At 42.5% G+C, this 25,898-nt stretch overlaps 2 protein-coding genes across 13 annotated transcripts in view; one reads left to right on the forward strand and one right to left on the reverse strand.

Annotated features, from left to right (window-relative positions):
* LOC135259731 (LIM and calponin homology domains-containing protein 1-like) overlaps positions 1–17,216 on the forward strand; it is a 112,256-nt gene extending 95,040 nt beyond the window's left edge. For 10 of the 12 annotated variants that reach the window (XM_064344407.1, XM_064344408.1, XM_064344412.1 and 7 more), the window contains 18 exons: positions 2,193–2,319; positions 2,913–3,070; positions 3,663–4,119; positions 5,922–6,287; positions 6,517–6,628; positions 7,001–7,143; positions 7,271–7,370; positions 7,707–7,735; positions 8,947–9,066; positions 9,988–10,080; positions 10,566–10,730; positions 11,573–11,682; positions 11,966–12,084; positions 12,676–12,793; positions 13,112–13,195; positions 13,881–13,989; positions 14,499–14,601; positions 14,816–17,216. In XM_064344407.1, coding sequence (XP_064200477.1) covers positions 2,193–2,319; positions 2,913–3,070; positions 3,663–4,119; positions 5,922–6,287; positions 6,517–6,628; positions 7,001–7,143; positions 7,271–7,370; positions 7,707–7,735; positions 8,947–9,066; positions 9,988–10,080; positions 10,566–10,730; positions 11,573–11,682; positions 11,966–12,084; positions 12,676–12,793; positions 13,112–13,195; positions 13,881–13,989; positions 14,499–14,601; positions 14,816–14,841 — 2,539 coding nt within the window. In that variant the 3' untranslated portion in view covers positions 14,842–17,216. The remainder of the gene's footprint in view (positions 1–2,192; positions 2,320–2,912; positions 3,071–3,662; positions 4,120–5,921; positions 6,288–6,516; positions 6,629–7,000; positions 7,144–7,270; positions 7,371–7,706; positions 7,736–8,946; positions 9,067–9,987; positions 10,081–10,565; positions 10,731–11,572; positions 11,683–11,965; positions 12,085–12,675; positions 12,794–13,111; positions 13,196–13,880; positions 13,990–14,498; positions 14,602–14,815) is intronic. The other 2 variants (XM_064344409.1, XM_064344411.1) reach the window with 2 other exon arrangements.
* A 1,565-nt stretch (positions 17,217–18,781) lies between these two features.
* LOC135259732 (paired mesoderm homeobox protein 2B-like) lies at positions 18,782–22,711 on the reverse strand. Its single transcript, XM_064344421.1, has 3 exons — positions 22,127–22,711; positions 21,161–21,348; positions 18,782–20,350 (listed from the first exon to the last, which is right to left on the reverse strand). Exons 1-3 carry the CDS (start codon positions 22,365–22,367, stop codon positions 19,919–19,921), a joined length of 861 nt encoding a protein of 286 aa, XP_064200491.1. The 5' UTR covers positions 22,368–22,711; the 3' UTR covers positions 18,782–19,918.
* Positions 22,712–25,898: the final 3,187 nt, after the last annotated feature.

Raw genomic sequence — 25,898 nt, forward strand, 5'->3', positions numbered from 1 at the left:
ACAATATTCCCAAAGAATCAGCTTCTCACTTCCAGTATTTTAAAGCTATTTGTCATGTAGACCAAAGTGAATGGGATCATGCTCTAGTTATTGAAACACCATGCTCAGTTGTCCACTGGTGGGGGGGCAGGACCTACTTTTGTCTTTACTGGATTTTGTTGCTTGCAATTGGTGATTATGTCGATCTGGTCAGGCCTTTGAGCCACTTGCAAAGGCCCTCCTTTAGACCTCCAGAATAATCCACTAACGTAAAGCCCAGTTGGTCTTTATATACACAGGAAAACGTCCAGTGTTAATTCAACTTCACTCTGGAACGTGGGACCAAATGTTATCTTTTGAGAGTTGAGTTAACACTGTTAGTGTTGAATGAATACTTGACATTTTAATGTGTACTGGCTCTTGAGGGAACCCTGGGTAAGTTGTGTGTATGTTTTTTTTTTCTTTTTTCTAAGTGACTAATACTGCTCTGCTTGTTAACAGTAACAACATGACTAGACTGGTATTGACTACAGTGACCAGCATGCTCTACTATCTGAAACTGTAGTGGTAAGGAGGCTTTCAGAATAACCTCTAATAGCACTCATTTCCTTTTCTTATTGATCATAACAGCTCATTATTGTCTGTAATCCTCTGTTGGCACAGTACCCTCAACGTATTGGACATCCATGCAGAACTTTTCTTTTCACATTTAAAATGAATGTCCGCATTGTTTCACACAAACAAAGGTCAGTCTGAGCACTAATGGCCAGATTGTCCCAAGTGTGTTCTTTTGTGGCTTGTTTTCTCAGTAAGGAAATGACTGGACGCTGAAGCGGTTAAAAATACTGACCCGATCACTAGATCTGCAGTTGAAAACAAAGTGCAGGTGCGGCGGTAGGCTGTGTGCGCGATGACCTCACGTGATTCTAAAATTAGCTTCCTAAACAGACCCCAGCTGAGATGCTGACTTCCTGGTTAATCTCCTCTCAAATCTAAAACCAGCCAATTGTATTTCCTGGTCTGCTTTGAAAATAAAAAATAAAATAAGTTGTAATTGCTTGTTTGATTAATCATTGGAGTGTGGCATTTTTTAATTTGAGTTTTGAAGGCCCGAGACTCCTTTTTTGATAAACAATGGGCAAGGTAAAATTCCCACTGTTTTCTTGTCTGCTGCCATGGGTGCCAAAGGCCTCGAAGGTTCACTTAAGTTTGCGTGGAGTTTTTGTCCGCCCCTCTCCCCTGGAGCCACTGGTCATTGCTGGCGCACGGTCTAGAGATATTTTTTAATGCTGACGACAACTTCCTTCCACCTGTACCGCCCTGTTGGACAAGGGCGAAGACTGCTGGCAGTGCAGTTTGCTTGAGCAGCATGTGCTTGTGCCCAGCCCGTTTCACAGAGTGAATACTCTTATCTTCCTTTCTCCCAACCCGCCAATTAGTACATTCTTGTGTCAATTTTTTTTTTTTACTTTGCACGAGGGTGTACGGTAAGAGAGATGTCTTAAACATTACAGCTGATATTCAAATGTACAGAATGGTAAAAATGTTCCTGTTATTTTAATTAAGGGAAGACAAAATAGCAGCTGTGGGAACCCATAATAGATTTTTTATGGGCATTTAGTTAAATATTTCTGCATCTGTGCATTGCGTTAACCCTTTCACCCCCATAGCGTTCGAACTGCATATTATTGAGTGAATACTCATTAATAGCAAGCCTTCTTATTGCACGCATTATTATTTATGAATTTCCCATCTGTACTAATTATCCAGGATTACTTTCACTGCTTATAATTCAAATATCCATTTAAAGGGCTGGATTTTTACTGAAGCTTTAGTACCCAAGATCCACGAAAATCTCTATTTTTGTAAATCATATGTGCTAAAGATTCAAATCTGCATCTCTGTGTTGAAAAGTCTGTTTCCCCGACTTGTACTTCTCACTGCAGCCCTTACCGAAAACAAAAAACGAAGCAGGAGGCCAGTCAGACTGCATGACCAGGGTCTCACAGTTGCGCCGTCTCGCTCTTGCTTACATTCTTCCCAACAGGACTGACTGCCAGCGGAGAGAATGAAAAAAGAGCTCAAAATCAACAGCCGTTTGGCATCGAGGCTTTCCCGGTGTCTCTTGGGTGTTTTTCTTGGCGACCGCGTCCTCTCCCTGCGGTAGTAACGGCATCCGCTTCCTATTTTTTTTTTTCGTCCTGTGCATCTAGAAGTGTGAGCATGATTGACGTGAGATATGAGGAAGAGGGTATCCAGCACCCCCACAGCCAGGCTCGCCACGAGCTCATGCACAACCAGTACAACCGACTGCGTGAGGAGGAGGACCACTGGCAGGATGTGAGTTCCACAAGGGGGCGCCATCGCCCATTTCTGCATTATTTCAATTCAGACAAGGGCAGTTACTATGTAAATGCCTCATTTTACATTTGCATTTATTATCAGACCTGTGTTATTATAGGATACTCAGGTGGAGGCTAGTATTTCTGAATGAATGTTGCCACTTTTTTCACTGGGGTGTATGTGTTTTAAACTGTAATCGTATCCTCTACACAGTGAAATGATCAGTGTTAATTTAACTCTAAAAGAGTACGTATGAGTCCAATAGGGACCATATGTACTCTGTATTTAATACTGAACATTTTCCTGTGTAATGGTAGGTAAGTCTCCTTGAATGAGAACATCTTTAAGTAAAAGCCATTATGGTGGTAAAATAAGCCAGATGGTGAAATGGGAAAAACAGACAATGAGTCTGTTTAGATAGATGACAGAAAAGACAGATGACATGGACATGGTTAGGATGTGGTCATGGTTAAGAGAAAAGTGGCAGGGATTCAAGCAGCGATACTGAGATGGTGAAGGGAGAAATGGCGGAGACGGTGGTGGTGATTTGGAGCTGCTTGCCTTGATTAACGTCTTCTGGCTCTTTGTAGGACCTGGCGCGTTGGAAGAACAGGCGGCGGAGCATCTCGCAGGACCTGATCAAGAAGGAAGAAGAGAGGAAGACGATGGAGAGGCTGTTGAGCAACGATGAGAGCACGTCCCAGAGGAGGAAGAGCATCAAGACCTACAGGGAGATTGTGGAGGAAAAGTATGTGTCCCAGGTTGAGGAGAAAAGCAAACTCTTGCTGGTTATAATTTATGTGTCTACTGCTGATCTCCTGTGTTAGTCCCTCCTTCCCCTGTGTGTGGCTTTTCTCCTTGCTGAACCTACTCTCCTGGCTGACTTTTATACTTGCTGAACTTACTCTCCTATCTGTGACTTTTCTCCTTTCTGAACCTACTCTCCTGTTTGAACCTGCTCCTGTCCGTAACTTTTCTCCTCGCTGAACCTACTCTCCTGGCTGACTTTTCTACTAGCTGAAACTACTGTCCTCTCTGACTTTTCTACTTGCCAACTCTACTCTCCTGTGTGACTTTTCTAATTGCTGAACCTACTCTCCTGTCTGACATTTTTCTAATTGCTGAACCTACTCTCCTGTCTGACACTTTTCTACTTGCCAGACCTGCTCTCCTGTCTGTGACTTTTCTAATTGCTGAACCTACTCTCAATATCTGAGGGGCCAGTGTTTCATGCTACTCTCCTGTCTGATCCTGTTCTTTTGTCTGAATCTGCTCTCATGTCTCATCCTGTTCTTGTCTCTCCTCTTCTCTATCCCTCTCTCCCCTCCCTCCCTCCGCAGGGAGCGCCGCGAGAGGGAGCTGCACGAGGCGTACCGGAAGGCGCGCACGCCGGAGGAGGCGGCCGCCGTCCTGCAGCGCTACGCCCAGCGCTTCACCATCAGCGAGGCCGTGCTGGAGCGCCTCCACCTGCCCAAGCTCCTGGACCGGAGCGTGTCCGTCGACCCCGGGGCCCCGCCCCACCGCGCCTCCTCCGCCTCCCCCACCAGGGAGCCCAGCGCCATGAAGTACCTGAGGCAGCAGTCGCTCCCCGCGCCCAAGTTCACCTCCACGGTGGAGGCCATGGTGGGGCTGCCCCAGTCCCCTGCCCGGGCCCAGAACCAGAACCAGAACCAGAACCGGGCCGGGTCCCCCGAGCGCTCCCCCAACCGCACCCTCCCCACCAAGGCAGTGCCTTTGCTCACCCCCAAACCTTACAGCCAGCCAAGGAACTCGTTTTCAGCCTCCAAGCCAGTCCAGGTAAGACCCAAAACTACCCTCACACCCCGCTAAGCTAAACCAGCATTCCCTGATCTACTAGATTCTGCCATTGTGTTGTAGCTTGTCGGTGCTTGCTTATAACATTTTCATGTTTGCCTGCTTTTTTGTTCCTTCTTTTGTTGTTGTTATTGTTTATTAATTCAATTGACTGACCAGTACTGGGTGAGAGTACTATAAGCCGTTTTGGGCATTTTTTCTCACCTGCACAATAGGTATATAGCTGCTATCGTGTCCATCTGTATGTTTTCCTTGTGCAAGTAAATAAAACACAACAGAAACCACATCTTATTGCAAACATGATACAAATCAGATGTCACTGTAGGACAAGGAGGAAGAAGACATATTCACATTTCTTTAATGTTCTGCTCTTTCTGCTTTATAAGTTAGCGAATCTTCAAGTGAAACAAATAGCTCTTTATGACATCCGAGCAATCTGGGACGCTTGAAAACAGGTTCTCCCTGTGTAATGAAAAATAAATGCACATTAGTATTCATGCTGTTGGCGACTTGTCATTGTCTTTGTGATTCAAAATCAATCATATGCTGTATAAATGTGCAAGTACGTAGAATAGATGTGCCTTTTGAACTTCATCTAGCAAGACAAAATGCACAGCCATTTCTGTATTCCCATAATTCTTTGCAAATTCTTCGTGTATGACATCTGCGAGATATTGGCAAAATGCTTGATGGGAATTGCAGTAAATTGCAAAATTGGCAAAGCATGACATTGTTTTGAAGAGCTATAGTTTATAACTTACTAAAATTAATCAATTTATGAATTCATTAGACTGCTACGTCAATAAACGTAACGACTCATTCTTTTGACATAAAGCAATGAATTTTTGTTTTAATGGGGGTATTTTTTTTTACGTGCCATTTTGGCAATGATAAGAGTAATGTTGTCTGAAATGGCAGAGAAAGCCTGAAAGCATGCTTACAATGTAAACTAAGGTCCTCTTTTGTGATTAGTGCCTGTCGGGTGTATTTTGCCAGCTGCGGACAACATGGTCTCGGATAATGCAGGAACAAACTCGCCCCAAACACACGCCCGCTCCCATCGTGGGAAAGTCCTGCTGCGACGCAGAAGGGGGGCGGCCCCGCTGAATGGGGGGGGGCGGGGGGGGGGGGGGTTCCGTTCCCCCGGCGACGAGCGGGTCCCTCTCGATGTGGAGTGGACCCCTCAGAACACAAAGGCCCCCACGCGGGCCCCCGCCGGGCTGGCTGGAGACTGCCATTCACCGCGCCGCGCCGGGCCGGGCTACCCTCCCCAGAGCTCCTTACGCATTCATTAGAGCGGCCCCTTCACGTTCTGACCCGCTCGATCCGGGCGCCCCGGCAGCGGGTCCGTGGGAGCTGGCACGGGCACCCGCGGGCGGGCAGGCTTTCCATCCGATGCCAATGGGCATGTGCGAGAGCTTTTATGAATAGTAATCGAGGGGTTATTTTATTCTGCAACCGCAACGTTTTGGTTTTTTCATGGTGGGTGGCAGTATGGCAGAGTCGTTGGAAACTAGTCTGGCAGCCAGAGGGTTGCGGGCTCAAATCCTGCATGGAGTATTGCCCAGTCCCTTATTAAAGGGTGCGGAGAAGTGAATGACATTTCATATTAAGAGTGTATTCCTGCACATTGCTACAGTGCCACCACTGTGAATTTTTTAATGGAATTTCGTAAGTTTGATGGAGTTTAGTTGAACTATCCATTGTCAGAGAGTGAATGGTAAATGAAACCCAGTCTGCTGGTGGGGAATCAGGCCTTCAGTGTGTTTTTCCCCCCGGTCCAGGTGGACAGTATGGTGCCTGTGAACGGAGAGACCGATGACGTGTTCGCCCCTGCGGAGGACAGCGAGGAGGCGGAGAAGGAAGGCGGAGACTACCTGACGGGGTTCCTCCCCTCGCCCGCCCAGACGGCGACCCGCGAGAGCGCGACCGAAGTCTCCGCCCCCTCTACCCCAGCTTCCGGTAGTCCCAGGAAGGAGGCGGGACTGGAGGCGGAGCCAGAGGCAGTCCCAGGGGATGGCGACGCCCATCAGAGCTCTTGCGAACCACTCAACACAGCGCCCTCCGTCTCTCCTGACCCACCCGCGGAGGCGCCTGAGGACATGCGGCGGGAAGAAGACACGCCCACCCAGCCCACATCCCTCCCCACGGCAAGTACTCAGCTTCACACACTGTGCAAAGAGTTCAGAAACAGATCAATATCACTTTAGCACAATTTGGAGTTAACGCAGTCATTATATAATTATCTTTATTATACTACAATCATGTTACAATCAATAATTACGTGATTGAAATATAATAACGGTAAGTGTCTTCCTGAGCATTACTGTAAGGCAGTGAGACCATACCATCTCTTTTTTGTTTTTTTTTGGCCCATAGGAGCTGCAGAGGGAGGGCGTGGTTCGTGAGGGGGAAGCTGAGGTCGGCCTCTTAGATTCGCCGGATGGAACAGCCGGAAGAGAGGGCACTGACCAGCCCTGCCTCTCAAAAGGTCTGGAGAGCCTGTTTGTCTGGGATGCCATGCTCTTTACTGCACATAGCCTGACACCTAGTGGCCAATGTGAAAACTTTTTGTTTTCATAAACCCATATTATTTCATATTATGTTTTCATAACTTTTGTTCTGTGTTTCAGTCTCTCAGTTGCACTATGCATTGTATGCACTGTGACAATCCACTTACAAAAAGCTAATTACTGAAAAAGGAAAAAGGGGATTCTGTCCATGCAAGTTCAGTGCACTTGTATTCATAGTGGCCATATTCACTGAAGCACTTGTGAATCATGAATTGACTTGGTGCCTTTTTTAACGTTATGCGGCATAAACGGTGTCTAATGTTTTTGCTTCTGTCCTGTGTCTGGTGTAGAGGTCCAGCATGTTAAAGAGCAGGTCCCCTCCTTGGCGAGCTCCGTAGCGACGGATCAGAACGCTGTTGCCGCCGCCCCCGCCCCAGCGGAGCTCCCCGTGACGGACGGTCACCAGCACGCGAACACACCTACCGCGACACAGGTGAGCCTCCCTGTTACCCAATCAGGAAACCAGGTCACAGCTCGGCCACCGTCAAGCTTCTGTTCCCACCTTTAATAGGCACGTGAGTCTGTTGCAGGTGAACAGTTTTATCATGTTTGATTGACAGGTCAATGACCGTCCCCTTGAGTCGGCGCAAGACACCGGAGATAGCCTGCTCCCAGCTCACACGCCACCGACCAACCCACCTCAGGGACCACCTAACGCAGGTGAACATAACACAAGACCCTTAGCGGTTCACACAGAGATTTCGGATTTTTTTACACTCCACGACCCCACACGACTGCACGGGGCTTCTGCTAAATAATCTTATGGTTGGGAAGTGGGTCCCAGCAGTTATGTCCCATTCAGCTACAAAATTTCTCATAGCACGCAATTCAGTTCATGTGGATCCAGGTCAATTTAAAGGGGGGGGGGGGGGATGCTAATTGAAGAATGTGCTCAATCTGAATTGGTGCGGTTGCTCATTTGCATTGCAGTGGCTGCTGCTTGAGACAGTACGTTCTTTAAAATGATGCAATACATTTTTTATGGTTTTTCCTCAGGTGTGGAGTTGGACAGTGCTAAGGCTAAGGTCAGTATCCGCAGAAGCTCATTATTCTGGATCAGGGTCACAGCGGTGAAACCTGTTGCTTAAAATGCTTTAAAAAGCCATGAAAACGATTCCCTTTTCTCTCCTGGCCCTGAATGAAGAGTTGTATTATTAAAGAGGCTGTAAATAGTCATCAACTCTTTGCCTCCTAAAGCAATATTAATTTAAAGATCACATTGGACTTACTTATAAATAATCTACCTTGCAGTAGTCTTTATATTGTGTTTCTAATTTCAACATGAAATTAATTATAAATTTTCCGGAAAACACAAATATGTTTTTCAAAATGGACCCCAGGGAAAGTGTGTTATTCATTTATGCTTGTAATGACCGATTAAATGTTTTCTCTGGGTCTTGTTTTTTTTCAAAGAAACACTGTAGGTGCCAAGTAATAATGAAAGCAATTAATTTTGGAAAGAAAATGAGCATCTCTCTTGCTGATGTAACTAAACACAATTCTTAGACTGCTTCTCTACACACTTTAATTTTTAATATCTGAGAGAGTAAAACTGAATTAGTTCAGCTGAGCCCACAAGTGTCGTGGTCAAAACCACAGCTGCATGTGTAAACTTATGGTCCTGGCCTGAAGAGGAAACAGAACAGCCCAGAGCTTCCTCCCTGTTTGCTTCCTCCCTGGTCTTCCTCTCTTTCTGTGTAGTATGAGCATCACACAAAAAATAGTATCTCCATCACTAATGTGATGACATCACTAGCACTAATGACATTGCAGGTGTAGCTATAGACCTCACCTTCCTATCACCTTTCCTTTCTCCTCTGCTTTGTGTGTGCATGTGTGTGTGTGTGTGTGTGCGTGTGTGTGCATGAATGTGTGTGTTTGTGTGTGTGTATATGTATTGGTATGTGTGTGTCTGTGTGTGATTGTGTGTGTGTGTGTGTGTGTGTGTGCATGTATACCTGTGTGTGTGTGTGATTGTGTGTGTGTGTGTGTGCATGCATACCTGTGTGTGTGCGCGTGTGTGTGCATGAATGTGTTTGTGTGTGTCTATGTGTGTGTCTGTGTGTGATTGTGTGTGTGTGTGTGCATGTATACCTGTGTGTGTGTGTGTGCGCGTGTGTGTGTATGTGTATTGGTGTGTGTGTGTCTGTGTATGACTGTGTGTGTGTGCGTGTGTGTGTGCATGCATACCTGTGTGTGTGCGTGTGTGTGCTGCTGTGTACGGGCGCGGCCCCAGCCTCAGATCCTGGTCCCAGTGTTGAATTTGCCTAAGCGGTCCGACCACTTTTCTTGGGACCCGAACGAGGAGCGCAGGCGTCAGGAGAGGTGGCAGCAGGAGCAGGATCGCATGCTTCAGGTAGATTAACCAGCGCTAGGCCTGACCCCGCCCCACAGCCCTGCCCCTCAGCCAATCCCTGCTCCTCCCCCCACCGCCGCCAAGGCCGAACCCCCCTCTCAGCCCCGCCCTGCTCAATGTGCGCTCAGAACGTCGCTGGCATCTCGCTCGTTATCCTCCCACCCTCACCGCCCAGCCACCGCTTTGCTGTACGCAGGGATGACCGTTCGTCTGGCTGACCTTTGACCCCAGGGCTGGTTTGTATGTCATTCGCCATGCGCCCAATGCGCTCATGCGCTAATGCGCCATGCACCATCCTTGCTGCTCTCCCCTGCTGTTGGCTACCCATGGTGCCTGTCCCGCACGCTGCCAGGCGGACGCTCCGCATGCCACCTTCTGCACGGCTTCTGTGTTTTTGTCGGTCTTGTCGATGTCGTCGGAATGTTCCGGTCAAGAGGACACGGCAGCGCACTGCTGAATGTGAACGGCATGTAGCGGTGAAGTGGCTAAACGCAGCGAGGGTTTGGCTTCCGGGGTGGGGTCTGCTGATGGCAGGTGCTTCGTCTGAGCCTGATTCAGATAGGTGGGTGACATTTTAGTAGACGGAAGGGGAAAGAAAGGGGCGGAGTCTAGACCTGCAGTACGGGATTCTCAAGAGGCCTTTAGGTCCTCAAGAGGCCTTTAGGTCCCCAAAAGCAAACTCTTCTGCCTGAAAGAAAATCTCAACAGCATTCACACGCAGCAGGCTAGCTGCTAGCTAGCGTCCTCGCGTACCTGCCGTTAACGACCGACGGTCGCGACGTCGGTCCGGCCGAGGGGCTCGACTACGCGGGGGGAGGCACCGGGAGGCGAGGTCGGCAGCCGATGCGTCCCCGCGTCCGTCCGTCCGTTCGTCTGTACGTCATCCCTGCGTGACGCGCGTCCTGTGTGTGCGGCTGGCAGGAGAAGTACCGGCGGGAGCAGGAGAAGCTGAAGCAGGAGTGGGAGCGGGCGCAGAGGGAGGTGGAAGAGGAGGAGCGCAAGTACCACGAGGAGGTGGGAGCCGAACCCGCCGCCCGCCAGGGAGCAGCATCACGAACAATAATGATGAGCTGTAATATTCATAATCGACTTTATTTGTGGAAGACACAATTTTCCGGTCAAGGTTATTTATGGTGTAACACAGCAGAACATTAAAAAAACAATAACTAGCTGGGAACTGTAAATGATGCTGTAAAAGCAAGTGAAAATCACTTCCCCCTTTTCTCTCCTGGTTCGAAGTTTTCTTTCTCCAGACTCATTGGCCTGGATTCAGTCAATAATTGGCCTTAACTTTGATTTATGATTAAATGCAAGTATTTGCCTCCTTCTTCACATACATGCAAAAATGAATTCTGCAAACGTTTCTTGTGAAGATAAAAACACTCAAATTCGTAACAGCTATAAGATTGTTTTAAGATCGTTCCCTGATCATTGTACGGTCTTTCCCCGGTTGGGGGCATTTTTTTTGGACATTGTGCTGACAGCCCCTCTCGCCTCAGGAGCAGAAGATCCTTGAGGAGACGGTGGCCCCCCTGACCCCTCGCTCGTCCGCCCTGTCCTCCCCCAACTGTGCGGAGAAGCCGCCCCTTGCGGGACCCCAGGACACCATCGTCCGCTCGCTGGCCGACTGGGAGCGCAAGCAGGAGCTGCTGGAGAGGCAGGCGGTGAGCCTGGCGTTGGGATGGAGGGCAAGCAAGAGGGATGAGGGGTGGGGGTGCAGAATTTGGGGGGGGGGGGGGGATATGGTCACATGCACGTACCAAGCTCCTGGAATTTACCAGGATGGCACAGTTGTCTTTTTTTTACCCTCAAACTTAATCAGAACGTTAGTTTCCTCAGTGCTTGAAAATATTGCATTTTCATCCCGAAAAGCTCAAAACACGGATCAAAAACACGGAAAGTCGTGCAATTTGTTTAGCAGTGTCAATATATTGAGATTTCCATTTTGCAGAAATCTGATTAGCTTCCAGGCTTGTGCATTCCTTCCACTGCCAAAAGTCACAGGGTTTGGTATTCAGTGCCAAGGACAACCACAGGTCTATGTCTGTGCTCACAAAATATTTTGCAAGTTTATGGAGTGTAGAGTATTAGCCTCATAAATTAGTTTTGCCAGATTTCACTACCGCAGCAATAAAAATACACATTTTTCCTTACAACTTCACTGAAAAATTGATGAAAATGTAAATCTGATTTGGTTATAAATTAAGTTTGCATCAAGCATTCCTATTTTGAAAGATCAATTTAAACACTGTCATTGGGTTTTGTATTCCTATGTGGACGAAATATTTCCAGGGAATTTTAAATACAATTTGATAAATGCAATAGTGAGAAGGCGTAAAACAATTATGCTGAGACGAGCGAGAATTCCAAATTAGCACAAGTTTCAAACCTTGAACAGGTAAAAAGAGCAATCAGGCACTGTCGTTGTGTGTTACATAGTTTCTGTCTGAAAGTCAGGCAAATTTTCACCTGTGTCACTGGCTCATTGTCTACCCTTCCCACACAGAGAGGGGTGGACGGAGAGAGGGAAGAGAAAAGAGAACACCCAGACTGGAATGAAGCAGTCAGTGGACAGTCGACCGCGGCAACGAAGGACTGCAGCAGGTTCACGGAAAAGTTAGTTTTGGAAGTCTAGATAACCCCCTATTGGATGAACTGAGAACTCCTATCAATGTGCATCTTATTGTTTAATATCTTGTCATTTCTTTGCGCTGTCTTGTTTATTTTGTAAATGGAGATAATCTTGAAAGAAGACATATGAAAATCTTCTTCTCAGCGATATTCCTTTTACAAATTGTGTAATTGATTAATGTTCTAAGACATGTCTTCAGAGTGAGCCGTGCATCTTTAAGACTTGCCTGGTTCCGATTTTCACTGCGTTATGCCCCTCCCTCCATAGCTCACAGTCCCTGAACTACGGACAGACAGAAGCAATCGCACCAGCTCAGCAGAACGGCCAAAGATCACCCACCGCACCCCAGCTGCAGTTCCTCCCTGGTGAGACTGCACCCCTGACGGGTGAGGGTGGGGGTAACAGGGGGTGGAGTGGCAAGTGAAGAGCGCTGAGCTCTCGTTTGGATTCACCCCATTCATAGAACATCGACCCCAGACTTACGCTGAAGTTTCTACATGGTCACGACAGGCAATGGGGGCACATCGTCAGTATTATTACATTTGTGAAAGTGGATAATTACTAATGTATCTGAATTATTTAAGGCTTTCATAGTTTGATGATTTGATAGAAATATATATAAGCGTGGGTTTGATAGTTCCTGACAGATTAGAGAACCTTCCCTAGCAGATATGGAACATGTTTCATTAAATATCGCCTTTTTTGAAAATGTAATGACGTATATATTTTAAAGCAGTGTAATATCATGGAATATCTGAATGTGTATTGGACCACATATTTCAGAGTGTTGAAATGTCTTGATAATATATTTTCTTATAATATATTCTTAGCATATTCTATTTCTACACCATGTTCATTGTTTTACTTTAATGTGTGTAATATCACATGCATTCTTCTTATTTACGTGCACTGTGTCTGCGTAAGCTCTCAGAATCGTGCCATTCTGAAGTGTCTGTTTTTTTGTGCCTCTGGGTCAGCCCCGTCATGGAACAGCAGACAGACCGAGCAGCAGGGGGAGGAAGAGGTCTGGAGGAAGACCGCTTCACTGGACCGCAATTGGAACACTCCACAGACCCAACCTGGGGGGATGAAGAGGTCTGCCTTTGTGTGTGTGTGTGTGTGTGTGCTCATGTCTGCTTAAATATATTTTTAGGTGTGTTTACGGATGCTTGCACTTGTAACGTACTTGCCACATTGTATTTTGGCCATACGTGGCGACAATGTCGTTTTCACATGAAAATTGCGGTTCACATTTGAAAAATTCAGTCGCATGTGAAAGCGAGGAATTTCATGTGATTTCATGTCACGTTTTTATTTTTGCATGTGGAAATTTTTATTCACATTTTATTTTTGCATGTGGAAATTTTTATTCACATGTGGTCACGAAGGTTTGCATTGGTTTGTTGTTCTCAGGTCTGGTTCCTATGAGAACTTAGGGACAAACTCATCCCCGTCATCTTCATGCTCATCTGATGTCCAACCCCAGTCCCCCAACAGGTACAGAATGGTGACCCCTGTGACCCCCCCCCCCTCCCCCCACAAACTCTGTGCACGCCTCGTTTGCATGTGGCAGGGTCCTGCTCCGGTAGAGAATGGACTGATGCTGCAGCAAAACCTGGTTGACACACAATGCCTCATCCATGCATATACATGCATTCATTGAGCTGCTTGCCTTTTTTTTTTGTAATGCCAGTTCAATTTCATGTTTTGAGATATATGAAACAATATGGACACCTTGGGAATGTTCACGCAGTGCTTTCCACTTGATGTTGATCTTTTTAATAAGGAGAGGAAGTAAGCGTTCTAGCGAACGCTTGACTCTAGTAAACGTCTTCAGTCTCCTGTCTCACTTGACAATTGTCGTCACTGTCTGATTGGACTGAGTGTGGATTTTCTCCCTTTTAGTTTTTGTTTCATGTCAGAAAATCAAGCTTCCAGGGCAAACCGTTTTTTGTTGGCTTGTTTTTCTTACTGGCAGGTTAGCTTGTTGTCCTGCAACCTCAGTTTATCTTCAAGCAAAGGTCCGACCAGCCAGGAGTTACCTGTACTATATTGCCACGCAAAATTCAGTTTGATACAACCACCTGGACTGATACACTTACGTGTGTGCGTGCGTTCATGTGTGCGTGCGTGTGTTTGCATACATGTGTTTGTGTGGGTGTCTCTTTCTTGCCCCCTGCAGGTCGGTCAGTGGGAAAAAGCTTTGCTCCAGTTGTGGCCACCCTTTGGGCAAAGGGGCTGCGATGATTATCGAAACCCTGAGCCTCTACTTCCACATCCAGTGTTTCAAGGTTTGTGACCACAGGATTAATGTCAGTAATGACATACTGCCAATAAAGTTATGATCAGTAGCTATCTGAGATCACGTTGCTGGGGATCTTAATGTTTGTTTTATTATCATTGTGTAAAAGTCCAGACGTGGTTTTTTATTGACTTGGAACAGCAAATTTATCCAAGTGTTGCTTTTTTTGTCCCCTTTTTCCATAGCTGTCAGTGACTCGCAAACTACAAATAATATTGTTGAGTAAATGAAAAATACTGACCAGTGCTTAAATATGTATTTCATCATCAAGGCCAAGCCTTGCCTTTTATTCTCAACAGTTCATAGAGAATTGATTTTGTACGGATGATTATGATTAGCAAAGTAAACAAGTAAAAGCATTTGAGGTGGTTCCAATGGAAACTGGTATTGATGAGGGCCTTCAGGAACTGCAAGGTGAGATGTTGATACAACTATGGTTCTCTCTCTCTCTCTCTCTCTCTCACTTCTTCCCCCACACCCCTGCTGTGTATTGTGTAGTGTGGAATCTGTAAAGGACAGTTAGGTGACACCAGCACCGGTACAGATGTGAGAATTCGTAGCGGCCTCCTCAACTGTCACCAGTGCTACATCAGATCTCGCTGTAAGTCACAAGCATGTGCTGCACGCTCATTGGTTTCCATTTCCCATGCTTTTGACCTGTTCTCTTTGTCCTTTCCCTTCAGGGGATAATGACCATGCAATTTTTTCAACCAGTAGCTGCTTTTGACTAGAACTGGTCAGAGGAGTTTCCTGTTGAAATTGCAAGGGCTGCCTGAAATCAACGAATAATGATTTTCGTCTTCTTTCATTGATAGCTGCTGGCCAGCCCACCACGTTGTGAAGAAACTTGGCCTTTGAACAGTGCGAGGATTTAAGATACTGTCCGCTCCTTTGCCGCTGTTTGTCTGGACAATCGCAAGTTGGATTGGAGGGATGGTTCCAGTCTGAAAATGATATTTGAATTAAATTGTGAGAAATAATTATGGCGACCAAATAGATTGGATCCCAACAAGCAGAGGAAGTCGTGCCCTGTGGTAACTGTTGCAAGGTATAGCACAACCGAATTAACTACGTTTCCGGCTTGTTCGCCAAATATACGTTTCCTGTTCTGCTGGTTTTATATTTCGTTCCAGAATCATACATTATATTGTTCCCTATGCCTACACCTAAAGCAATATTGGAACCTGCGCAAATGCCGTAGCTGATCAGAAATATTAAAACTTTGGAAAGGAAGGCAGTCGCTGTAGGCCTATTAAAAATTGTGTAATGGCATTAACACTAATCAGTGAAGTTAATTTATAGTAAGGATTATGGAGATCCCTTTAAAAAACAATAAAGTGGACCTTCTTTTTAATCCCCTAAATTTTGTATTTTGACTTAGAACAGCTAAATTTTAACTGAGATTTCAGTAAATTAAGTAAAATCCGGATCCGCCTCCCAAAATTTCGCCTAATTTATTATGCGAGCTGCAACCGAAGATAGTCATTTTAAAGGGAACACTTGCCTGTAACCTATAGTTCAATAAATAAAATAGCTAAACATATTTTCGAAAATAAAAAAAATGTAGTTTTAATTTTGTCCTTTATCATTGTAATATATTCATTTTTACTGCTGGATGAAAACAGGAAAAATGGGGTGTTGTGCTAGTAATGCCTTAATCGTAAAGCTGCGTTTGTAGCCTAACTGCAGATGTGATAATTAAGGCATGTTACGCGTTTTTTTTACCATTTGCCTGTTCCGGAATTCGAGAACTTCAATGTTCTTCACAGGCTGTGTTGAATTAAATAAGAACCTTTTGATGAGGTTAATCCAATTAAGTTCCACTTATGTAAATTTGTTTGAGATACCCGGTTCATTATTTAATCTGCCTTAATATATTAAGTATATAGTTAAGGCAGCTTGAACAGAGTTGTTGTTGTTTTAAGAAAATTGAGATATTAAATTCATGGTTTTACGTGTCAAACGTAGTCTAAGCTTTTCTTATGTTTTCTTTTTCGCTCCGGCAATTGAGTCGGATGGTAAATTAGCCTACATACTGGCTATAATTGATCTTAGCCGATAAAAAAGATGTGCATGTACGCTGGATTCTCTCACAGAGACCCTGCTCGCAATAGTTTCATTAAGCAAAGTCGTTTTTCATAAATATTTCGTTACCTTTAGTGTTAGAGATTTGGTCTCCAAATGTCATTACATTGCACACGTGCCTTAGGAATACCAGTGATTGCACACTTGGTGGAATGTTGGCGCTTACGTTTAAATCCAAAGATGAATTATATTGATTAGGACTCGTAAGTGAGCAGGATATTCATTTTCATTGTAAATGTAACGCCATGGAGACAATGAGACAATAACTACAGTCCTCTGGAGTTGGAGCGCTGTGGCAATACACAGCCCGTGGCTTTCTTTCCGACACACTCTTGACAGTTTTCCAACAAGAATAGGATGTGACGCTCTCCGTCGGCACCTTAAAGCAATATATTAATACACTGATATTACGCATAGGCTACATAATTTGCATTCGCATACACCATGTGTTTGTTCCCTCTTGATAATGTGTGGGATTCGAATACACTATTACAGTAGCTATATTTCAGGTCTCCACGAAGGCTTGTTCCGTATTTATTTTGGAAATAATAAACATGACTCTTTATTTGGTTGAATTTCATGATTCTGTGAAAATCGAATTCCGCAGTCCAGTTCAACCGACGTGCTGCAGTTCCGTAGTTGCCAGCTTAGCTGCATCTCAGTGGATTTTCCTTCTGAATCCAAATAAACACCAGACCTTCTCCCTGCATATATTCTCAAAAGTATCTGTACGTAGCGTACACTTTTTATTTTCGAGTATGATATTATCATCCCACCTCTTCACAGCTTAGCAAATAGCGATTATTTTGAGGAATACGTAGTAGTTATTACGCACTCGTCCCGTCTGCATTATTTTTTTGTCCTACATATTTTAAGCTTCAGTTCTGATTATGTTTTGTTATGTTTATTTAGGTAGGATTAAAGTGTAACTGATACCTGGAGAGAGGCAGTATAGTCCCGGTGTAATGTTATCTGGGATGGGATATACTTATATGGTGAAAATGGAAACGATTCGTGCGATTAAACTCTGTATTTATTGTGATATCCATCTGAAAACACAGAGAATAGAAATGTTGAAATGCAATGGCTTTTATAGCAAATGTATGTTTATAAATAAAATGTTTAAACATACATCGGTCTTGTCATTATTGTTATAGGCCTCCATGTGTGCGTATAATTCAACCTACGATTTATTTACCGTTATATTATGCTCTCGAAAAAGAGAAGGCGCTGTCCAATGTCCTGATTTTTTTTATTTTTAAAAAATAAAACACGAGATTGTTAACAATAAGAAAATTATGTGTACATTGTCGCTGTGCCTATTTGATTTGAATATATTTTTTTGTTTTTGTTCTAATCCATTTTGAGTCGGAACAGTTTGAAATTAAAGACAATTATACAAGGAAAAATGTTTAAATATTAGCCACAAGAGGGCATCAAATCACGCGCTATATAGAGCCCGAACTTCTAAATATTCAAGAAGGATGGGGGAAATAAAGGACGGTTTGTTGATCATTTTATAGACAAGGTTGTGCATACACTTGAAACAGCCGTGCATGTGTCTGTCAAAACGCATTTGTTAAACTCGTAATACTTGGCGGGTAATATAGCAATATAAAATAGCCAACATGATATAATTGTTTAGTATATTGTATTTCTCATTATGAAGCCAGTACGTATCCGTACGCATTTATACGGATTTCAAAACACGATTTCTAAAAATAAAAATAATAAAAATTGCAAGAAAAACCATTTGACAAAGTTTTTTTAGTAACTATTGGGACACTGTACTTTAAAATACTTTTTTATAGCCTCCTCTGATATTAATTGGCCAGGAAATTTTAATGACTTGAATATGCAGCTAACAACGTGACTGATTAAGGGGTATATGTAAATCCTGCACGGAACTGTTAATACTTAACGTAATACCTGAAGTTTCTTTCACGAAAAACAATTTTGGTGCAATTTGTAGGCTTACAGTTTATCAAATCTTTATATATATATATATATATATATATATATATATATATATAATCTTTTTTTAAGGATTATCAAAAGTATCTACAAATAAATGTTTCTTGGATTAAGTGGTTGATTTCACCTTCTTTGATTATTGTCCGGCTTGAGTGGTTTATTTATATTCGCGTTGAAAGGTGAGCTCACGGCTTACCAAACGAAATAGCCTATCGTATCACTGAATTTAGATAGAAATTAACAATATTGGTGGCCGAGTACGTGTACATATTAAACACAATGTTTGAGAATGTCGTTCGATAATCGTGCAATCTCCATATGGTTTGGATGTTTTTGTGATGCACGTAACATAGGCTACTTATTTGTAGCACTGCTGAATGTATTGTAGATAATAAATTATGTTAAATGTAAGCCCCGCAAAATCCTGCAGATCTGCAAAATGTCTAAAAAGTTTCAATTAATATCACTTTTGAAAAAAAGCATATTAGTACCTTTCTTTTTTATTCACAGTAAATGGTCATTTTAAAAGTGAGTAGTGTCTAAGCATAATAGATCATGCAGCAACTGACGGAAGCCTTTCTTGGTTCATCTGCTTCACTCCGGTTTATCTCTGGACGCAAGCGTATTCGAACATTTGTTTTTTTGATTTTCCATTTGTGAACAGGTAACAGTCAGGTGACAGTTATAGGCTATTCTGTAGTGACGAATGAAAACACAGTGCATCTTTGTTATCATTTTATCAACCACCAAGTAAAGGATACACTTGGAAAACTATATACACATGTAGAAATAGTTCCTTCTTAAATATAAGCATTCATTTACCTACATATAAATAATTTTCAAATCTGGACAAAACCTGAAATATTTGACTCACTAAAAAGAAAAAATATATTTAAAAACTGGACACAAAAGACAACATGCAACTAAAATCGTACACGTACAGTGCTTGAATCATTTCGGTTTATGCCAGAAGTAATTCGCACGTGGTGACATTGTATAAACGTCAAAACACTCCATAATGTCCTAGGGTCAACAATAAAGACGGGTTTATATCTATTAACACTACACATCTGATCCACACAAATACAGCTGTAGAAGGACACACAAAACATTTAAGTCTTCCTGTCAACAGTGAAATGTGCAGTTTGTGCCTTTAGGAAATCATGTTTTTTAAATAATAATTGCTACAACATTTTAAAGGCCACCTATACTGTTCTCAAAAATACAATTTATATCTGATTAGATCTTGAAACTTACTTCGTGTTGTCTGGAAAAATATGATGCGAACTAACTCAGGTGCCTTTTAAATATTTATTCATAACCCAAGAGACCGTGCGTGTTCATACGGTATATCTATTCATGAAAAGAAAGTAGCCTAGTTATGTCTCATCAACACTGACTTCAGTTTGGATTTGTTTGAAATTTATATTTGAGTTGTTTAAATTATCTTGACACGTGAATAAAGGCCACAGAATGATAACCTCATTAGGCTCGTATGAAAATACATTCGTGACGGACTGATGTCCCTGAACAGGTAAAGGTAAGTGCTGACCACAACACCCCAATGAACACAGAAAGGTGAAAATAAAAACTGCGTAGAACAAATATTTTGTCACTCCACTCGCTGACTGAGGGCTATCTGCAGCAAAAGGTTGGTCGCTATAGCGCAGAACCTGTCAATCAAACCAGGGCTATTGTGTTCTCGTCTCCATTCCATTCGTTTTTTAACTGTTGTAAGAGAAGCGTGTCTCCTGTCTTTTGGCATTCCTTGTTGCACGAGTAAGGACTGTACAGTCGACAGAGGAAACTTTTTCTTCTTTTTTTCTTCTTCTTTTTTTCAAGCGTCTCCATGTTGCCGATTAGAACATACTGGTTTTTACTAAAGTAGCTTTGGTTCCATTCTGTCTCTGCAAGGTGGACAGGACGCTTGCGAACGGTCCGCCTAAAGAGTCCGGAATGGAGGTGATGTTTGCGGGAGTGGGTGCCCATCCTTGACTGGGCGCAGTGCCTACCAATCCTCCAGCTATAGACGTCTTCACCTGATCCACTGGCCCATTCCCTCCGGGGTTAACCTGTCCTCCGGTCGGGCTTAGGCCACCACAGCTAGGGGTGGGATTCGCGTTAGGCACAGGACCCCCGGTACTGTCTGGGTCGGTAGCTTTTGTTTCTTTGCCGTCATCATCCCTTGAGTCAGATTTCTTCCCCGAAGATCCGTTCTTGGCAGCCGCTGCTGCCGCGGCCGCTGCGCGCTCCTGTTTGCGGAACTTGGCGCGCCTGTTCTGGAACCACACCTGGAAGGATTTGAATAGATAGATAATTTGCATCTTATTTTAAAATCGACATTGTGTAAGATCGTGTAGTGGTTGTAAGTGAAGCTATGCCAACTGTACTACTAGGTAGCCAGCTCCACTTATCATAGTGATGCACGCCGTAGCGAGGTCCAGTAACAACAAGCTACAGTAATGCTAATATTTGATATTATTTGAACACCATTGTGGTATCATATGCATGTTTGAAAGGGCATATGGTAATACCAACTCAGTAAAATGTCCAGTATTAAATCAGCTCTTACAACGTACTGCTCGAGAGTTGATTTAACATCGACATTTTACAATTTTTAAAAATATATTTTACTGTTTACTGTGAATAGGAATACCCATTATCAAGATTAGGCCTAGATTCAATAACGTGAATATTTGCGGTTGATCTGTCCGATTTTCATGCTCCCACAGAGATATCTCTGAATATATGAAGAGCTGTTTATTTTGAACTACAGAAGACAGTCGACCACAATCTGATGTTTGCTCTTGTAATTTGGAACCCTTGGTTACAGAAGAACGGCTCATTCTATGCCTGGATATCGAGTGAAATTGCGCTGAAGTGGCTGCAGTCACAGTTGCATTGTTACTGTTTTACATAGACTCGGTGTTTAATTAGCCTACATATCGACTTTGCACCAAACAAAATATTATCTGCATGCGATACAGAACTCATGCTTTCGGATTGTCATTGTCCTGAAACGTATCGGCTAATAGTTACCTGAAATTGAATTCAATCAATTTATATTACGTGTGTATTTTACGTGCAAATAGGAAACACACCTGAACTCTGGCTTCTGTAAGATCGATTTTGAGTGCTAGCTCCTCTCGTGTGTAGATGTCAGGGTAGTGAGTCTCAGCGAAAACTCGCTCTAGCTCTTTCAGCTGCGCGCTGGTGAAGGTGGTACGGATCCTCCTCTGTTTCCGTTTCTCGTTCAAGCCACCGTGGTCCGTAAACAGTTTGTAGGGGACTAAAAACAAATGGAAATGGCACACATGTAAGCATTTAAACATATTGTAAAACAGGCCAAATGAATAATACATTAATAAACATTCACCACAATCTGTATGAAGTTGCCCATACTGTATTCACAAAACAAAGTGTAAAAAACGAATACATTCATGTTCGGCAAAATGTTTATCAATACTTTATATTGCCGCTGCATAAGTAGGCTATTTACTTCATTTAGAATATAACATCTTTTATATTTCATCAAAACATAAGAAATTAAACAACAAAAAAAACGTACAATGCAAATAATAATAATGTTTTTGAAATTCTATACATCTGACGGACTTTGAATACGGATAAATATAATATTAGTGTAGTATTAAGATTCACTACAAATTACTTCTAAATATGTTTTTAAAGTTTGGAAACCTGTTGTAATTATGTCATCACCCTCAGTTATTGCTGCTGTAACGTAAATGCAGTGCCAATAATGAGCTTTTGTTATTTAATTATTCTCCGAGCTTTATGTCTCATCGCAAAGTAAATAAATTATGCCTATCATTTTGGCAGCTTAAGATAATTTTGTTGGCGGTTCGGGTGTGACTGGGATAGTGTAACCCCATAACTGAATTACCTCTCGCCTGCAATCGCTTCTAACGTGATAGATTCTTTCATTTGTGTAAGCAAATTTAGTTTGGAAAATACTAAGCACATTTCCATTTTCAAATGTAATCAAGGCTTCTATATACCAGGGAAGATTTTTCTCGCGCACGGAGCAAAAGATAGAACGTCCTTACCTGCAGTATATGGGCTACTCTGGTGGTCCCGTAGTGTCCCCAGACTACAGGAACCCGGAGTGAGGGAGGGACACCCGGAGGTGGCCCCAAATGTAGTCCTGATCGGATTGTACTGAAAGCCACCGGCTTGGCTGCACGAGCTGAAGTCCGCGTAGGCAGATGCCAAGCTCGAGGTGTCCATCCCAGCCATACATGACTCGTAGGCAGAGGAATTGAGGTAAGAGTACTCCATTTTATACATTGAAAAGGCTCAGTGGGTTAAAAAATTCTTCTCCCTCGGAAAAAAATGTATTTCAAAGTAAACTCGAGATATGGTTAATGAGATTTTAAAAATAATGCTCGGGGGGAGATAACGGTTTATTTTTTGTTCGAAGGAGGCTATACTGTGGCTAGATGTGCACTGCTCGGCGCCTGCTTCTAAACTGGCCTCCTTCACAGAAACAGCGCCTTGTTTTATGAAAAGCCTCCTATGAGCCGCCTAGCCCGAGGTCTCTAGAGCATATAGTCCACATAATAAACTTGGCTCTTTCCACTTGGACAATAGCAAAGCGTTTGGTCTTATTGCTGGCGCTTTTTACATGACAATAACTCATCAGTCTGTTGGGCTGGCACAGGGGGACCGAGCTGTCCGGCCTCTTCCATCATTGATCCCCTGCATCTCTAATTAGAATTTAATACCGCACCATTACGCGCTGAGCCCCCTCCATCCTCTCTCAACCACCATCCACCCCTTTAATTCAATCACACCACTTGGAAATAATGAAAGTTGGGTGACGATTTTCCCTGATCCAATTTCCCCCCGAGCTTTTAAGCCTTTTAACTGATCATGTACCCCGGGCACACATTTTGGATAGTGTTCCCCTTCTCTCGTTTTCTTTGCGCAGATTTCCATTCTTTTTTTTTGGCCTGAAGTGCGGGAACCCGGGTGCCACGCTTGTAAGAATGTTACATGCCCAGTTTAGCACTTCGCTTGACCCCCGACGCACGTGAACTATTTAGATATATTGGAAATAGGGATCGGTTTGAATGGTCTTTGCCTACTCTTCGTATGATTTTATCTATAAGAACCCTTGCACGAGGCTATAGGAAATATTAGAATTAGAAATGGTGAAAAACACGACAAAAATTAACAGCAACAATAACAATAACAATACTACTACTACTACTACTACTAAATAATAATAATAATAATAATAATAATGATAATAATAATAATAATTTGTGTAATGTAGTATAATTTAGTGAAATTAAATTTCCTCAAATATGGAATTGGTCTTATATACACAAACTTTGCGTAAAACATTATTATTATTATTATTATTATTATTATTATTATTATTATTATTATAAGAAGAAAAAGAAGAAAAGGAAGCCAATACAAACGATGATGATATTAATGATGGTTATTTTATATTATTAATAATAATAATAATAATAATAATAAATAATAATAATAATAACACTATGAATTTAGCGATATTTTATATTTAAATAACGATGTCTATATCATAAAATAACATCTCAAGAGAAATGTAAGACTATCTACTTGATAATTTCCTCACTTAAATGTCCTTTTTAATTCCTTGTGTATGGTGATCTGCGTAGCGCGGTTATTTGTTTATTTTTCTTTATTTAAATTTGCTTGTAATTACTAAAGTTGCATCTTTCATTCCCTTTCCGTGCCCAGGAACAACTTAGTAATTAAAGTAACAAACTCATAAAGCAGTCATTGGGGCAGTTCGGCTCGCAATATTGGCCTGTTAAGTGGTTAATTTTGTTAGGAAAAACGCTGCCATATTCTTGCAATTAGAAGACTTTCTTGGGAGATTACAAGTAGAAATTATGTTCAAGCAATGTTATTTTAGCATGATTTGGTCTTTTCTCAACCCAGAATCAATATAAATAATACCTCACAATCTTGCACACGTTTGGAATCCTGATTTACGCTAATGCCCTGTTGTCTCTTGTTTCAGTGGCTTTACCGCTACAGGTGATTTTCAGAGATTATTTGATAAAAGCAAAGGATGTCCAGCGCTAATAATCTTTCTTCCCCACAACATCAATGAAAATTAATGTTCACCGCCTGACATTGAAAAACACATTGTCGAGACAAAACGGCCTGTTGTTTCTTGTCTCCCGGTCTCCCATAGAAAACGAAGGATGCGAAAGCATCTGTCCTGGGTATCTTCCAACTTTTAAAGCGGGTAAGACTGATGTCAATACGAAGGTTATTACTCAAGTTACTTGTGTCATTTTTTTCAACGGAGAAGATGAATACTTGCCTCGGTCATAAAGACAAACCATTCACAAACCCGAAGATCAAACAACAAAGGAATAATTGAATGATTTAACGGTTTTCAACAAAAAAAACTTTCATGAGTTATTATTTTAACCCTTGTCGTTTCATAAAATAATAAAATAAAAAATAAAACATTATTTATCAACATTTAATTTAAACCAAATTTGGAGCTTCTTTTAGGCCTTTGTCACATAATTGTGACCATTTTCAATCGAGGAAAAGATTTCAAATGCAAAATTTTCAGTTTTTTCCTCGTTTGTTTCAGCTGGAGAATTTGAAGACAAGAAATGCTAATTCTTCCTTGACACATACCCGTCTTTATGTAAATGTTTTTCTTTCTACACGCGAGTCCAGGCTAAAATTTGTAGCCTACCAAATGGTTAATTTAATTACTGAAACCAAAGAGCAACTGGTTCTCTGACTTTGCTCCACGCGTCTGGCGATGGCAAAAAGAAACCATAAGGAATAATCTAATAACGCACAAAGGACGGAGAAGTCCCTCTGATACATTGGTGAAGCAAATAGAATTACATCTTTGCTGTCCGTTTCTCTCATTCAAACGGCTCTTTATACTCGAGGTCTATAATCCAGCAGCCATTGAATCGCCTCTCTTTTATACTTTCAGCATCTTTCATTGCATTATTAACTGTTTTCAGTAGGCTATTTATGGAGAGAAATAAGAACAACTTTGTTGAAGTATAACTAACATTTGATAAGGCTAAACGAATGCTTATGCAGGTCAGTAATATAAGTCAGCTGTGAGATGTTTCACAAAATTCTAAAACAATTTTATTACCTTGCAGTAGACTATTATATAGATTTTCTGGAAAATGTAGCGTCATTGTTTTTTACAGTTTTGGATAGATGTCAGCTAATATAATATAATTCCATACAGTTATATATAAGTACAACCTTTCCGGGGGAAATCGACTACTAGGGATATTCAAAATAAATAGGCCTTCTCAAACAAAACCGCGGTTATATTTCGTTGTTTGCAAGCTCGTCATTGGGCGCTTTCAAAAGTGTAGTGGGTCAGTACATTCACTGACACAAACAAGGAAACGATGTAGCTAGGTGTGTTAAATAATTAACAGTATATTGCCTGGTATCACTGACTTAATGGCTCATAAATAACAACCATCGCATGGTTTCATTCGAAATAAATCAGTCTACACAGAAAGCTTACAAGACCCTAAATTTCAGTTTGCAATTGGCACACAAAAGAGTGAGACGTTTGGCATAAGGGTGACTTCTCTCTCTTCAGAACACGTTGTCGTTGCTCAGGAAAGGAGGAATGTGGGTAGACAGGGAGACAAAAGGACAAGCATAATGTCATTGTATAGACTTAGCCTATCAATAAAAACAGAGGACAAGAATGACGGGGACGCAGATGAGAAATCCCCGTCTTGTTAATCATAACATCTTACGCTAAGTAAATCATACCTGTATTCAAACATTTAGGCTAATGCGGGC

Source organism: Anguilla rostrata, chromosome 7 (genome assembly GCF_018555375.3).
Source record: "Anguilla rostrata isolate EN2019 chromosome 7, ASM1855537v3, whole genome shotgun sequence".
Taxonomy (NCBI): domain Eukaryota; kingdom Metazoa; phylum Chordata; class Actinopteri; order Anguilliformes; family Anguillidae; genus Anguilla; species Anguilla rostrata.

Bases quoted from the DNA above. Each gene is read 5' to 3' on its own strand.
- LOC135259732 (XM_064344421.1), bottom strand. From the start codon at position 22,367: ATGTATAAAATGGAGTACTCTTACCTCAATTCCTCTGCCTACGAGTCA. The intron at 21,349-22,126 runs GTAAGGACGTTC...ATTTGTTTTTAG, and splicing joins GAGTAGCCCATATACTGCAG to TCCCCTACAAACTGTTTACG. The intron at 20,351-21,160 runs GTGTGTTTCCTA...AAATCCTTCCAG, and splicing joins TTACAGAAGCCAGAGTTCAG to GTGTGGTTCCAGAACAGGCG.